The 16,161-nt window shown below is 35.1% G+C and overlaps 1 protein-coding gene across 7 annotated transcripts in view; it reads right to left on the reverse strand.

The window, feature by feature from the left end:
* UBR3 (ubiquitin protein ligase E3 component n-recognin 3 (putative)) overlaps positions 1-16,161 on the reverse strand; it is a 102,014-nt gene that overhangs the window by 26,358 nt on the left and 59,495 nt on the right. For 4 of the 7 annotated variants that reach the window (XM_021399362.1, XM_021399358.1, XM_021399359.1 and 1 more), the window contains exons 27-30: positions 14,964-15,074; positions 12,680-12,892; positions 11,813-11,949; positions 8,374-8,459 (exon numbers count right to left, since the gene is read on the reverse strand). In XM_021399362.1, coding sequence (XP_021255037.1) covers positions 8,374-8,459; positions 11,813-11,949; positions 12,680-12,892; positions 14,964-15,074 — 547 coding nt within the window. The remainder of the gene's footprint in view (positions 1-8,373; positions 8,460-11,812; positions 11,950-12,679; positions 12,893-14,963; positions 15,075-16,161) is intronic. The other 3 variants (XM_021399365.1, XM_021399361.1, XM_021399360.1) reach the window with 1 other exon arrangement.

A 16,161-nucleotide genomic window follows, 5' to 3' on the forward strand; every position in this document is an offset into this window, starting at 1 on the left:
TAACCCGCAGGCAATATTTGTTGATAGTTATCAATTCAAAAACATCTGTACAGCCATTGTGTAAAAAATATAATCTGCAAAGCAATTCCAGACCCTTTTGAAAAAAGAAAGCGTACTTTATTATTCACATATATTATTGCAGTGTCATGTATTAAAATGCATAGCTTTCAAATCACTACAGAGAGAAGGTGAAAATGAAAAGTCTCTTTTTATTTCTCATATGATCAATACCAGTATAGATAAAATCCAATCCTACTCTTCTAAAGCTAAGAAGGCAAGCACAATTTTTGCAGACAGCATTTTCAGAGAGGAATGTACAATAAGAATGTCAGATGTCAATTCTTTTTCAGTGCTTACTATACAGTCACAATCTCAGCAAAATGTATAGCAGAGTCATATTTCAAAATATTATTTTCCATGACTTTGCTCAGTTCTTTCCTCCTGTCACACTACATCTTGCTTTCTGTTTCTGCTGTTTACTTTTCTGGGAGACTGTTTCCTTTCTCTCCATATCTTTCATTTTAACTTTTTTGCCTTAGTATCTTGACATCTTCCCCCCTCCACCCCCCTCCGCAAGATTCTTATTCTTTCAACTAATCCCTTTGCCTCCCACTGTTTTTATCTTTCTCCCTTCTTTACAACCCACTTGCTCAACCTACACACTCTCTCACAGGTCCGCTCTTTTAAGTAGAAATAGTAGCTATTAATTTATTTTCCACAAATAGACAATTACTCAGAGGTATACATTTGCCAAAAAAGTCGCATGATGAAGTCAGCTGACTGTCAGAGCCTGAGGGCTGTAATTAGCTCCTGGGGTTTGCAAAATAATTGGAGATGTAGATGGCATTGGAATTGATTGCTGTCACCTGCTTTCTGAATAAAGACAGTCAACGAGGACAAAATAAGTCATCTTTTCTCCTGGCAAGAGATTCTTGCAAAACACTACTTTGCTGACAGACTTCAAAACCCTGAAATTATACTGATGTTTCATAAATTCACAGTGGTTCATTTATTTTTGTTTAGAATGAGAGCCATGAAAGCACTCATTCCTTCCCTCTTGCGTATCTGCTACGAAAAGGAAAGTCAGCTTTTTCCAAAATGCTCCTGACTTCAGGCAGAAAGGGACGACTATGCAAAAAATAAAATACTTCGCATAATTAATTAATCCTCTCTTCCATTAGTAGCTACTTTCCTGAGACATTTTGCTAACACAAAATGAAGCAGGCAGGTATCAAACCCTAGAAGGAGAGAATGTATCTGTAATCTCCAAGCATGTAACAGTACAGAGTTAAGACACATGGTAACATCAAATGAATCTGAACAGAAACATTTAGGTTAGCAATCCTGCAAGACGGTATTTTTCAGGTGTGATGGAGGCAGCTATCATTGCTTTACAACACATCACTTAGCACGCAAGTGTAAAGCTGGGAAGTAAGTAGAAAGATATGGTGACCTTTCATAAAATATTTCGTATGAAATGACTTTAAAAATATTGCAATAGTCTCCAAGTCAGTGCAACATAACTGCGCGGTTCTGGCCCCCAGGTACCAAAGGAACCCCATCTCCACCCATGGCAGCACTGCCAGAGAGCCTGCCTGCAGCGCCTGCACAACTCTGCTCTCGCCTGCCTGCTGCTCTGGTGTTCGCATTCCTGAGAAGATTTGTAATAAGTACTTGAAGCTAAGGACTTGCCCAGAGGAAGACAAAGGTTTATTTCATCACAAACACCCTATTGTACGTCACAGCATGAGGGCACATCAAGTTATATCTGACGGAGAAGTTACAGTGTGTTTTAAGTTTATGCCATGGTTTACAGTTCATGGTAAGTGCTTAATTACGTACTCTCATTTTGCCATAGTCTTTTATTAATTTTATTTACTAACTGACTGAATTCCACTGCTTCACCTCAAACTTATCAATACCTACTGCACAGTTGTGGAAAGCAAAAGGACATCACCAGAGCACTGAGAATTCAGAATAGGCAACTTCTTTGTGCTCAAGGTACCTGACAATTTCCTTGTAGTGTTCTTGTGCTGTGAGACTGGCAGAAGCCTGCTATAGGGCACACAAGCACCAGAAGTTTTCCTCTTATGTATTCATGTGAATATTTCATGCTGAAATGTAAACATAAAATAACAGAACATTCTCCCTTTTTCTGATGCGCTACTTGGAAGTTTTAAAATACAGTTACTTTTTCCTTCTTTAAAAACAAAACACAAAAACCACCTACAACAAATATTAGCACAACATGAAGGTGACAAGGGCCCATGAATAACCCTGCCCAGCCTTCAGGGGAACTGAAAGCAAGCACGACCCACACAACATCCCTGCCTCCTCAGCATTCCCAACACATTATGGTTGATTCTCTTAAAGACCTTTGTTAGTGGGAAGGACTGGCACCATCTTCCAAAGAATATTCTCATTGAAATAGGGTAGCAATGAACTAAATTGGAATTAGTACTTTAAGAAGAGCAGCTCAGCCAGTGAGACTATATTTGCGCTGAGACTGAATCTATTACAGAAAGTGTTCAAACATTTCCCCTCTCATAAAAAAGATAATGAGTATTTTGTCTACATATCCACACTGCCTGCACCAGCACCTGTAGTTGCTTTGTTTACTGTTTTCAATATTAAAGCATGCTGATTTCACAGATGTTGACAAAGCTCTTAAAAACATTCTGCGAGCAGGAATCTATAAAAAAAGGGGGGATTTCATAGCTCTTTTCATGTCAATCCTGGCATGCACAACACAAGAAAAAGTTAAATTCAGAGATGACCAGATTTGGATCTGACAGACGAATGGCAGAATTTATAACAATGCCGTGCTGAACTGACAACAGGAGTCATTCACGAAGTTATATAAAGCTGCAAGTTCTGGTCTTACTAGTAATCTTGGTTTGGTCTTTACCAAAGCGATCTCAAATTTCTACTTGGTTTTTGCTGTAATTTATTTTTTTCTCTCTTTTCCAGTCTCTTGACCGTAAAGTAAAATCCCTCATCAACAAAGTTGAAATCATCAGATTTTTATCTCTTATTAACATCACTTCAGTGTGTAACAGCATGATGTAACAATCATGAAAAAGAAAATTAAGAAATTACTTGATCTTGTTTTGGTTGCACAAGCCTAGATGACACATTTATTCCCCAGTTCCAAAACAGTGTTTTAGATGGATCTAAAGGATACATCCTGATATCATGAAAATCTCCACTTTGCTATTTTGGTCCAATCCTTTTTTTTTTCATTCCAGAAATGAGTATTTGTATTTGAAATACAGCAGTAATGCAGTAGTTCACCACAAGGGGAACAGAAATCAGCCTTGTGTCAACTTCTGTGTGAAAATCTTACCAGACTCAGGGCTCTTCCTCACCCATAATCCCGCTGCAACTGTCAAGGTCACAACAAAAAGCACTTGACAGAAGCAGATGGGAATTGACTGTTAATATGGAAACTGAATCATTTTTTCCCCTTGTAGAGTTTTTATGTAGTCCACTTAGCAATAGCAGCTGCAAAGACCTGCTGACAGCATCTTTCCATTCATCAGTGATCCAGTAGATTGAAAACAGTGAAGAAAAGAAATGTGAAAGTTAGGAAAAGCCTAAATCTGAAGTCTTAATTGCTGATGAAGCAACTAATTACTCTCAATAATGGAATTCTTTTTTCCTTATAAATGGTACCTTTCTCTTTACCTCTTTCATACCAGGCATGAATGCCAGGTATTAACTTTTTAGGAAACAACTGGGATCATCTGTTTGAGAGAACTACAGGAATGGATGCCTCTAAATTGTCAGCTTCTGACTTTAAAAATAAAAATAAAAGCATTCCTGAAAACTACTTTCATTCTTTTTTTCTTTCAGTGGATACAGAGAACAATCTGCAAACATATCTGCATTAGTAGATTACAGGAAGAAGACTGTTGCACTGAGCAATTCATAAACGCATTGGATTTTAATTCCTACAGGAACAAACCATCTTCGTGCGTACTGGCCACATTGTAAAAATGGAGACAGATACTAGTTGAGGTGTTTGAAGACTTTGCTATAGAAGGAGCAGATACATACAAAAACAACATCATGAACACCTTAGAAAACGCTCAACACATCAAGAAAACTGCTCTGAAAAAAACAACAAAAGCACTGATTAGACTGATACTAACATCACCATCAAGACAAATGATACCACCTAATTCACCCGCAAATACAAAATATAGACTTTGAATGAACATTAAAAGGAAAATATTAATAATAATTTTTTTAAAAAATCAGTGAAACTATAGCTCCTCAATGGTTAGAACCAACACAGAAGGTACAATGGTGCTGGATACTTTAAGGCCAGATTACACGAGTCCCAAATACTTTTTTAATGCCCACTTGTAAGTGAATGCCTCTTCCAGTTAGTGCACTTGATGCCAAAACGCCAGATTCCACGAGCTATAGGGAGTGTAAGGAGGAGGAGCTCCACATAGGGAAGCTGGAGCAAGAGGTTATGAGAATTTAATCCTTCCTGGAAAAAAAAAAACCCAAGCCTATCCTTATGGCAAAGAGAAAAAGGAATAATAATAGCAGTAACCAAAAAATAGAAAGATCTAGTTAGAATTTTCCAGAAATGTTCACTAACTATTGCAAGATTACTAGAGTAAAAGTCACATAGAAATATTTCTACATAAGTTAAAAAGAAATACTCATTAGTGGTGAGAAGTACTAATTGCTCAGCTTTAATATTGTGTTCTGAAGATGCTCTGTAAATACAAAACAACAGAAACAAAAACTAAAACCATTGGATCTCAATCATTATAGAGCAGAGAAGAAAAGCCTGGACAATAATTACGTATCATAATCATTCTCTAAAACCAACAGAGAATATGTCTGTAGACTTGAAATACAGTGAGGTCTTTAAGATACACCTCTACTTCTGCCTTTACAGTTGCTGTGCAGTAACACACTCATGCATGCACACACACATGCCTGAAAATTGAAATGTTACACATTTTCTTCAGCATTCTCGTCACACAAACTCAATCACCGAGGCGAGCAGCTACATTAATCATTCTTAATTTTACTTCCCAAGAGCAGCTGCCCTTGTGGCGCAATCACTAAAGCAGCTCGTGACCTATTTGTTCCCACTGCCCCTGCTGACGCCTGCTGCTGCAGCAGCTCACCTGGGACAACATGCTATTTTCTGCTGTATCTAATCGCCAAACTTTACAGTTGTTACAAGAGCAATACAGAGCAGTGTGCTTAATCACAAAAGAGACACCTCATTACCTTGTAAGAAAAGAAGATCTGGTTATATTTTAAGTTACTTTTGCCATACAATGAACCATGTTTAAAAATAAAACCAAAAGCAGCTTCAGTGCTGTACAAACTAGACTAAGAAAACAGCATATGCATCCTAGAGAGAGTGGGAGGTTTTTTTTCAGTCATTCTTAACTCACTGCACAAGGTAATGAAGAAGTTGAAGGTACACTAAGTGAAAACTGAAACAAACAAACCAATCAAACAGGAATACCTCATGGAAAAACAACTATGGAAAGAAAATCGTATTATACAACGGATATATCTAAAGAGCTACATCTTTTTTTCCCCAGAAATGCAACTATATGGAAGAGGCAATGAAGAAAATTCGTAATTACATAATTGCTTTGCTGAAACAGACCCTGTTATATATACGGAAAAGTAATTCTGCTGCCATCAGTCATATTTAGATTACTGTTCAAAACTAAATTACTAGCACTAAAGAGGAGTACAGCTCTGTTCTAAACGGACACCATTGCCTTACATTAAAAGTGAATCAATTTTATTGCAAGATTAAATATGATTACATGACAACTAAAAAAAAGTACTAATCCAGTACATAAAAAACATTATAACAGTGATCAGATGACATTTATGTCTCCACACTGTTTAAAGCTACACCACGTTCACTTACAGTGCCTTTCACCTGAACACTTTCATGGTCTTCAGTTTTCCTGAGAGTAAGTTAGATACTTACATCAACATCTGATATAGACCTATGCATGAAAACTTTACCACTCTATAGCCATAAGTGTGCAAAAATCAAGTGCATTGCTTTTAAATGCTGTCCCTACCTCTTCAGCTGAAGATACGTGCTAGAACCCTTAGAATAATAAAATCAAGGAAGGAAAAAGCACAATTTTTGCCCAGAACACTCTGCAAACAAAAGTATACAATTCAAGAAAGGAACAAAGAAGATTATAATAAAGAGTTTCAGTGTATGAAAATACCTGAATTAGATCACAGGGGGAACATATTCTTCTGTCTACACACAAAAGTTCTGAAGATGAAGATTTACAAGTTTTGAAGTTTTTTTACTGTATTATTTTATTCTTTATATAGACAACTAAGGTGCAGTTACAATAATGGAAATGCTGCTATCAAAAAATACCCTGAATTATTAAAACTGAAAGTATTAAAACTTAGCTAGTAGACAGTTGCAAGTTTTATCAATAAATAATCGATAAGTTCAATAAAATTCCCTCAAGTCTTGTTCTTTTGCAGAAGAGAGGCATCCTGTACAAAAATTCCACACTTTCATTTGCAGGGGAGTTGAACTAGATGACCTTTAAGGGCCCCTTCCAACTCAAATGATTCTATGATTCTATAACACTGAAGAATTATGAATGTCATAAACATGTATTTTGTAAATATGTACTTTTAAAACCAATAGTTTATGTATATCATCTTTAAATTTTCATTAAGACGACGATTTCCATATTATTCAAATGTGAGGAACATAAGTATTTTACTGGAATACAAAACTTACAGTAAGTTACCTATTCTACTGAACAGTGATTCATTCTTTAAGACACATTCGGCGTTACTGGCAAAATACCAGAAGTGACGGAAAAATAGGAAAGCATGATATATGTACTTAGACATAATTTGTCCTGTTGAAGTCATAATCCAGCATAATGCAACTCTCCAGAGAAGATGCATTCTCCACGTATCATTTCCAGTTTGGTAATTCTCCAAAAATAAACATCTCCAATTATAAACATGTTCTATATGCATTTCATGACTTGATATGTATATATTAAAAATCCTGACTGACCTTTTCACTAGTTATCAGCAAATGGTATGCTCCTTTTAAAATCGCATAGAAGTACTTAAAAGCCCTTCTTTATACAGGGAGAGATTAAAGGGATGGTGCAGCAAGTATAAGAATTAAATGATGTATTGCATAAACCACTTACAGTCTGCTACCATGCCTTCAGCACAGTGGAATTTATTTATGTTTTACTTTAAGGTAGTTCCTGCCTTGGCGTCAACTGATACAGTTCAAACAGAAACACTGGAGCTACAGAGGTGTACACTGAGGAAGCTGTCCAGCTCTCTGATGGTTCCACCATTTTCTGCAAAGTCATGTTCTTCCAGAACCTGATGACATTATTTGGTGCTAAAGCACTGAAAAACACATTATCCTATTGATTTCACGAAAGGAAATCAACTGAACTCCCTTCCTTTCCTAGCAGTAACAGAAGGCTCCTAGTGTAATGCTGACACAGGCAACACAGCACATGATAGGATTTATCTGATGGCTCATCACCTCAAACGGTGAGGGAAGCACTGTCCAGCAGTGACGTGCCAAAAGGCAGAGATGGACCCAAGTTTTCTGGCATTTTTAGTACTGAATCTCCTACTGCTGCAGCAACATATGCTCAATTCAATTAAGTAGTAGTAGTATTAGTAGTAGTATTCTGACAGGCTTTCCAATTTTTCCTGACAAAATATCCATTCCTAACAGTTTATATCCCAGTAAAAAAGATTTAATGTTAAGAAATTACTTCCGTCAACTACAAATGCTTTATTTGCTGCTTACTGATGTTTTAAGAACAACAAAGATTTGAGAGATTCTACCAAAAAAAGTTGCAGAACTCTCCCATCAGTTAAAGAGCTACAGAAACTAAAGATGGGGGACACCAGCTTTAGAAATCTGTTGCTATCATCAGCTACATTAGCAGTCGAAGAAAAATACATATATATTTAACTATTATTAGCAACAGCAAGAATGAAACAAAGCTTTCCTGCTTTGTACACAAGTTCTGCTTCACCCTTAAAATACTTAACAGATTAACTCTCAAAAACGTGAAATAATTAGAAAGTATTACATGGACACTATGACAACTGCTTTCTAAATAGATTATACTTGCAATATATGAATAGCTCTAACAAATAACTTGTGAAAATTAGACTTCAGATTTCTCAAATTGTAACAAAAATAAAGACCCAACGTAGCAGAAGAAAGGCTCTTCAAAGAAGAAAGTTAATGTTACTTAAAAAAGGTTAAAAAAAATAAATAGACATTTCATTCAATCTTCTCATAATCTGTATTGCACTTCAAAAAATAAGACTTACTTAAACATGATCTTTTCCCAGCTGTGCTTGCACCTCCTGAGCACAAATTGCCTCCTCGATGGACGAGCTCGAGTTCCAGGTTTGTTCTGCATGGAAAACGTCAACAGTGTTGGAATAGTATTCTACAGGCTTCTAGAGACATGAGAGAGTGACCACAAACTCTCAGCGTATATACTAAATACAAGAATGCTGTGAATGTATCTTTAGTGTTAGATACTGCCAAAATATGACTCAGAATAAAGCAAACATGATTAAGATGCTGCCACATGTGATCTAAAATGGTTCAATTAATATGTCCCATATTAACATTTATTTATTTCTCAATCACAACTCTCCTAATATGGAAGCTTCTGCCCACACAACTGCTTGAAAATAAGGGAATCTATGTGCAACTTTGAATCAAAGACAATGCACAGTTTTCTAAATTTCAGTCAATCAGATATGCCTAAAAAGTGCTCTCTTTAATGGCTGAGGTTTTGCTTTGCTTTAAACAAACAGACAGTACAATGAGTATGCTGTCAAGTCACTAAATATGAAAATAGTTCAGATTATAACAGAAGTACTGATCTTTGCTGATAAGGTAGTTAGTAAAAGCATTAGAGGTTAATTCTGAATGAAATGCCAGTATTCATGCAGCTCATTAGTATGACAGAGGAGTTGTCACTAAATCTCTGCATGCCACATTGATGCTTGCCTTCTTTGTATTATTGTAATCTGATACTTAGGCATCAATTGTTTAAGCTATATTCAATAGCTTTGTTTGATTTTGGAATTGGATGTTTTGGTACTGCATTATCTTTTACCCGCAATACTTGGAGCAAACAATTTGCATTATGCTCTTTTAGAGGCTGTTTTAACAAATCAACATACATCCCTTTAATTAAAAGGAAGGAAGAAGTCCATAATTCTGAAATGTTGCTAGTTTATTTAATCCAAAATGCAAAGCTCAGTCTAAACAGATTTAGTCCTTTAAATAAAATTAAACAACTTAATTTTCAATACAACGTGAGTGAATACACTTTAAAATCTATTCTAAAATTATATGCGTATAATATATTTAACTTAGAACATCCCCCAAATGCTCACATATATATTTATGAAGAAACCAGAGGATTACTATTTAAAATATTTCTTTAAAATTTCAGCTCCATCAGTTTGAAAGAATAATATGTTTTTGATATGCAGTGTTTGTTAAGATACTTTCATACGTTTCTAAAATAGTAACATTTCAGAATATTACTGTGCCTAAGTTCGCAGCTTATGCCACCCATTTCTGAAGGAATGCTTTAATCCTCTCTACTCAAAAAAAAGGCAATTTAACATTGATAATGTGCCTGCTCAGAGCTCCATCTGGTTGCTGCTGATAAGGGCATCTGTATGACAGGGGAATTTTCCACTCTTCAGGCGATTTGCAGTGCTCACTGAACTTCTAAAAATCTACCAGCAAGGAAGCAGGGATTTCATATTAGTGGACAAAATAGCAACCGTACATCAGCATGTGTTAGTTCATCATGGGAATATAAATGAAACCAGTATGTTTGATTTCTATAAATCTTTTGATAACTACTTTGGAGAACAAAATTAATGGCAGCTTCCCATTAAAACATTTTTAAAAGATTAAGTCAAAAGGCACTACCTCAACGTCTAAGAGCACTTCTAGATCCAGTATTTTCAGTTTCCCTTTCACCAAAACATACGTACTCTGACAAAACAAAACTCTAAGACCATCCTTAAGAAACTCTTCTTGATGCCCTCCTTGCTCGACGTAATGTATGGAGAGAGGTTTCTGAAAACATATACTCCCTCACACATGGTGTACTTATTCTCCCTTTCCACACTTCCCCAGTGCCCCAAGGTCCTCAAAGACAGGAGCTTATAGTTCAGCTTTCTTGAAAAGCTAAACATTAGCCTTTCGTCTAAGACAGCTCCTTTGAGACACACCAAAGCCATGGTGGAATAGCACACAATAGGAAAACCACCTTCTGTTAAATTGAAACACGTCTCCTTGTAAGCTGGTCTACATCAGACACAGCCCTAACCATTTTTGAGAAGGACTTGCATATCTTCTGCCTATTTAAGCTCCCTTTTGCCTTGAGGATCTGATAATTAAAGCTTGTGTACCACCTGCTCTCTACTGAAGAGAAGCAGAGCTCTTACTGTCCTGTCTCTCAAAGAGAAAAACTGATATCTGGTATCAGAGATAGATACCTGGTATCTGATAACAAAGGATATTTCAGAGACATCTGTGTTCTACTGTTCCATCTCAGCCCCCTCAACATGAAGAAAAGAAAAGAAGTAAAATCTATTCAAGTGACAATTTTCTCTTACTAAAAATTGTGCCATTCACTGGAATAAAGAATTTTGTAGAACACTAGCATTATTTTCTTTACCCACAAAAAAAAAAAAAAAAAAACTGAGAAGACAGATTTTGCTCAGTTGTGCAGACTCCTAATTAAAAAACAGCCCTCTTTCATGTCTCTTTGTGGGCTTTCATGAAAGAAGGAATGTATCAAGGAAATATGGAGGGTGTGGATACTGCCTGTTTCTTGTACCTTGTGTCAGGAAGAGTACAAGGAACTAAAAAAAGAAATGCTACTGGATTATATCACATGCATCCTTGCACATTCTCTGCAGTCAGTAGCTTCTCTACAGGGTTCAGAAAATTATTTGGTTAATTTCAGCATCATCTTCTGAGAAAGCCTTGTATTATAGTAAGTCCAAAAAGTTTAACAATTCAGAGCATCTTAAAATTAACAGCGTAGCCAGAGTGGGAACCATTTCCTTTTCTTGGCTCTCCAGGATGTGATACTGACAGCAATATGTATGGAATCACACAGCCCAGAAAAATACTGGTAGTTTTGAAACTTTCTAGAAAAAAAACTGTTAATCATATGAAAAGAGAACTCTAGCTGCTGATCTAGGAAAGACTTCTTCTGTGATCCCCAATTAAGTAAAGAAAACTAAAGTCTGATGAAGAGATTAAAACACCTTGTGATTTAAAAAGCATCAATACAGCAGTGATAAAAAAAGCAAAAATAATAAAAATAATAAAAAGCAGAAATAATCTAATGCTCCGAATAACAGCAAAGAAGATTTAACACTTGGGAAACGAATGTAGAAAATAAATTCAAGCAAAAAAAAAAAGTAAAGTCTTAAATAAAAAAACGAGACAAGCAGCAGACAAGATGTTCTCCATGTTTTGCACCTCTGCTGCACATACTAAAAATGAACAGAGACGCATCATTCCATCTTGCATATGTCTGCATACGAAAATCAGAAGACAAAACCTTGATGCACTAAGTGCTCAAAAAGTGCTTTTTGAAGAGAGCGCAACACTTTTTTTTTTTAATTTATTTACTTATAAGAAGAAAACCTGTCTGCTAATATCATTAGCGATGAACATAAAACCAGAAAATATAAAAAGAAAAAACATACTCACCTGGCTACTGAATACATAAACAGAAAATCATTGTCGGGTGATCCAGGACTCTTGCTGTAATCTGTATACTTCTTCTGTGTGGTACTTTTTATGTCTTTCATTACAGATTCCATTTCTTTACTAAGGTTTGTTTCAGACTATGAACAAGGATACAAAAGTTTACTTAGTTTTACCTGAACAAGTGCAACAGCTGATCACAAAGTTTAGTACTTTCATATTTATAAGAATACATTTGCAATTATGAAAATATAGGCATTAAAAGGCAATATTCTGTCTCACAGAACGTTACAGGTTTTTCTGACTCTCTGAGAACAGTGCAAGCAGTGAGATTCTTCACGTTGCATTATTTTAGAGAGTATCTGCATTGCACAAGTAATGAAGAAAAACACATCTCCATCAAGACTGGAAGACTAAAAAAAAAAAGGAACGCCTCGCGAAGCTTTGCAATATGCGAACGTCTGGTAAACTGCACGCCAAGTACAAGAAATAATCTATATCTTAAATTGTTCTTAATAGACATTCTTTAAATAGCTTCCAGTCAGAAGGATATAGGTATTTTTATACTGTAAAGAAATGATAAATGAATTTAATATTATATGACTCAGTTCTATGTAAATTGCTATGGAGATACGTGAAAATGCAATCCATAAAAAATTAAAAATCACATTTTTGCTTTTTTATGGCTTACTTTAACAGGCAACCCAATAAACGCTGCAAGTGTTTGAAATAGTTTGATTAAACAATGAAATAATGTTATCAAAATAAAATGAAATTTCCCACGTTGTCACATTTCTAAGAGGTCACAAATACAACATAAGGTAAAAACTGATACACAGAGGCAAATTAACAAGGATCTTTCTGCCTTACACTGATGCTTACTGGGAAAGTTCCCAGCTGTTCTTGAAGATCTTCCACTTCCTGTACAAGATCTTGCATGCACTTGTTACTATGACTTTGCCAAAGGCTTCTTTCCACATTGTTTCCAGGATAACAAGGAAGAACACTGTTAGCAAACTGCCTACAGAGAGGACAAGTAAATTCTCCTTTGTCGACTGAAAAACCCTGGAGGACTTGGTCATTCTAAAAGAAAATAAAGAAGATGTAGCTGAAATTTGCTCAAGATTAGACTTTGTAGTTTCAGGTGCATTGATTAACAGCCTTAAAATAAAAACTGTAAAAAAAGAATAATTCTCAATCAAGTGAAAAGCTCTACTACAGACTGCTACAATCCTCCAACTCAGCTAGCATTCCTAAGTACTCCTCACTGTCTACAATAAAATAAATAATAAAATACAAAATACTTCAGTGTGGTGCTTTGAACAATTCATGAGTGTTGCCTCTGTTAATTCCCATCAAGTTTGAGATTCCCTTCGTAACATCTTTTCATTTGTCAAAACATAGTTTCACTTTCAGTCACAAAGTACTCAAACATATTTGAGTAAATACAGACCAAAAAAACTTAAGTAGCCACTGGAAGGTGGCATGAAAAAAAAAAACAAAACACCAACAATTGATTCTTTATCATAAAAGATAAAAAAAAACATGGACACTGAAATATCTGTTTGGGAAGTGCAGCCACCTTCAGAATACTCGTGCTGCTGACAAATTATATTGTTTCAGCACTGTGAATTGCCCGGAAGGCTTCCCACCCTTGGCAGAAGAGAAGAGCTAAATCAAGTCCAACTATAATTTAAATATCAAGCAATTAGCCCCAGTGCTAAGGCATTCTGGTAAACTTATACATACATTTCTGGATGTTGATCTCTGATTGTGTTTATCCACATAAACATGAACTCTATAAATTATTTTGGTACTAGGAATGCTACAAATAGCCAAAATTATTATGCGCTAATCCAGCTAGCCACAACAGAAACTAGGCTGAAAAGTTCACTTAAATACTCTAGAAATCTTGAAGAATAGAATGAGATGGAGTAATAATTTATTTGGTGTTTAGGTAAGAAGCCACCAGGAAAGGAAATCCAGTATCTATACAATGAAAAATGTTACTTTTCTAAAATTCTGTGAAGTGAGATTCCACAGTGGAAGTCCAGATTTTACTTATTTACCTTGATGACACAATTACCCCCAGAGGTATCTTTACAGTTAAAAGAACAAATCATTATGGCCCAGCCTCCAGCTCCTCGAAAGGTAAATTTCACGTGATGAACAATGCTGATGGTTAACTACAGAACATTGTCATAAACTTTGTTTGTTTCTGTTTTGAGAAAAGTTATGAACAGAATAAAACTAAGGAATTACTTCATGAATTAAATATCAATCAGAAAGCCGTTCCATACTGAAAAGATCATAATTTACTACCTTATTGCACTAAAAAAAAAACAAAACAGAAATAAGTAATTGCTTAATCTGATGACTTCCTACCACTGCTCTGCTTTTAGTAACATTCTACAGTGCCACTAAGAAGATCTGCAATTGGGCTGCAAAAAGAGCCCAGCAACATTAATAGAAACACCATCCCATTTTCGCAGATCATACAAAAATATGGATGTCTGTTCCAAGCAACTTCTGAGGTTTGACTAACAAACTGTCTTAATGTCATACAAATAGGAGTTATTTCCTAATGGCATTCAATGAGAGAAAAAAAAAAAAATCTAAGTGTTAAGCTATTTTAACTCATTTCTCCAAACTGCATGCATATAAATAACATATCTTATATAATGTAAGAAAACCTAACTTTTCTAATACGAAAATTCAATTTTGAAATTAACTGAATTTATGCTTTTGAAATACATCTTTTTTCTTCAATTCCTTGGTAATATCTACTGCACACTAAACATCAAAATAGGAATATATACAACAGAAACAAAAGTAAACGTGAGAAATGCTTTAAGTGAACATATATGCCAGAAGAAAACAAACAACACTGATTTCATTTTTTAATGACGGTATTACTTCAGTCAAGCATTTTTTCTTGATATACCTAAATAACGTAAAACAAAGTACTTTTGTTAGTAACTTCAAGGCGTAGTAAGAAATCCATCGTTTGGTATGGTAATAAAAACAACTTGTCCATTGATGCAAAGCATAAGTACCAAATCATTTTTCTCTGAATTGGACAGCATAAATCCAATTGAATTTATTGAGAATAGTACAGATCCAAATGAAAAAGACAATCTTTAGTTTTACTTACCCGTAAAGATTCCATGTAAGATTTATGACAATCAATGTGTAAAGTGTGACCACAGGTTTGTACATAAACACCTCCTTCCCAGCCTATTGAGACTGCCTGCAGGCAGGAACTCTAAAAAAAAAAAAAAAAAAAAAAACAAAACCAAAACCCCAGAAAGATAAACACATATAACGGTTATAAAGGTATTTATCACAGCTCATTTTAAGGTTAAAAAACAACACCACATGCAAATAAAAACCTATCTAAAGATATATGCAAAGGAAATAATATATATATATTTTTTTATATAAAGTATTTACTTATACTAACTTACATATCTGCCATTACGTTATTCTTTCCAACAGAGCTCATCACTTCAGTTACATTTCTGTAGTTCTTATCACTTAAGACAATGACCTCTATAAAGAATTTCATCCAGTACATTACGAGAACAGCTCTATACCTCTACCATCTATTCCAGTAATACAAGTTTATCTTTCTTATGTACAAGGGTAACCCGCACCTACGATATATAGAAAACTAAATAAAATGTAACTAATTTAATAAGTTATACAATTAAAAGCCAATCTATTATTAAAATCCAATGTGCTTTTTTTAATGACTTGTTGAACAACATTGTCAATAATGCAACATAAAGCCAAACAATCACATATTACTAGGTTCAGTGAATTAAGTTTTATACTAGGAATGTTTTGAAAACACGGGCCTTACTCAAATACTGCACTTAACAGCCAATATGTCAAACCTAAACAGTTAAACAATTGGTAGCTTTTGAAAAAGTAATGAACTGAAAAAACAGTCACCAGTCGCAAGCTTACAATAAGGAATTCTTGAAAATATGCTTGCAGACTATATAGCTATAGTCAACCTAATTATTGACTATAATTAATCCCTGTTTCTCCAGTTAGTAATTTCATACACAGATTGAAATTTACATTCTAATTATACATTTAAACAACAGAAAAATATTTACAGCTACTGCTATTGCAAAGCAATTTTTAGCATAGACTCACCCCAAAATGGTCTTTAATGAATGATACAAAACCAGGTACAACAAATAACCAATGCGTATTTTCTAAGGATGCCCTACCATCTCCTAGCATCGTTTTTCCTAAATATGAGCTGACGCTACAAATTCCAGCTACACTATAAGGTGTACTCCTATTTACCCTGCACAGATTTGATATTCATATCGCCA

This window comes from Numida meleagris, chromosome 5 (genome assembly GCF_002078875.1).
Source record: "Numida meleagris isolate 19003 breed g44 Domestic line chromosome 5, NumMel1.0, whole genome shotgun sequence".
Classification (NCBI taxonomy): Eukaryota; Metazoa; Chordata; class Aves; order Galliformes; family Numididae; genus Numida; species Numida meleagris.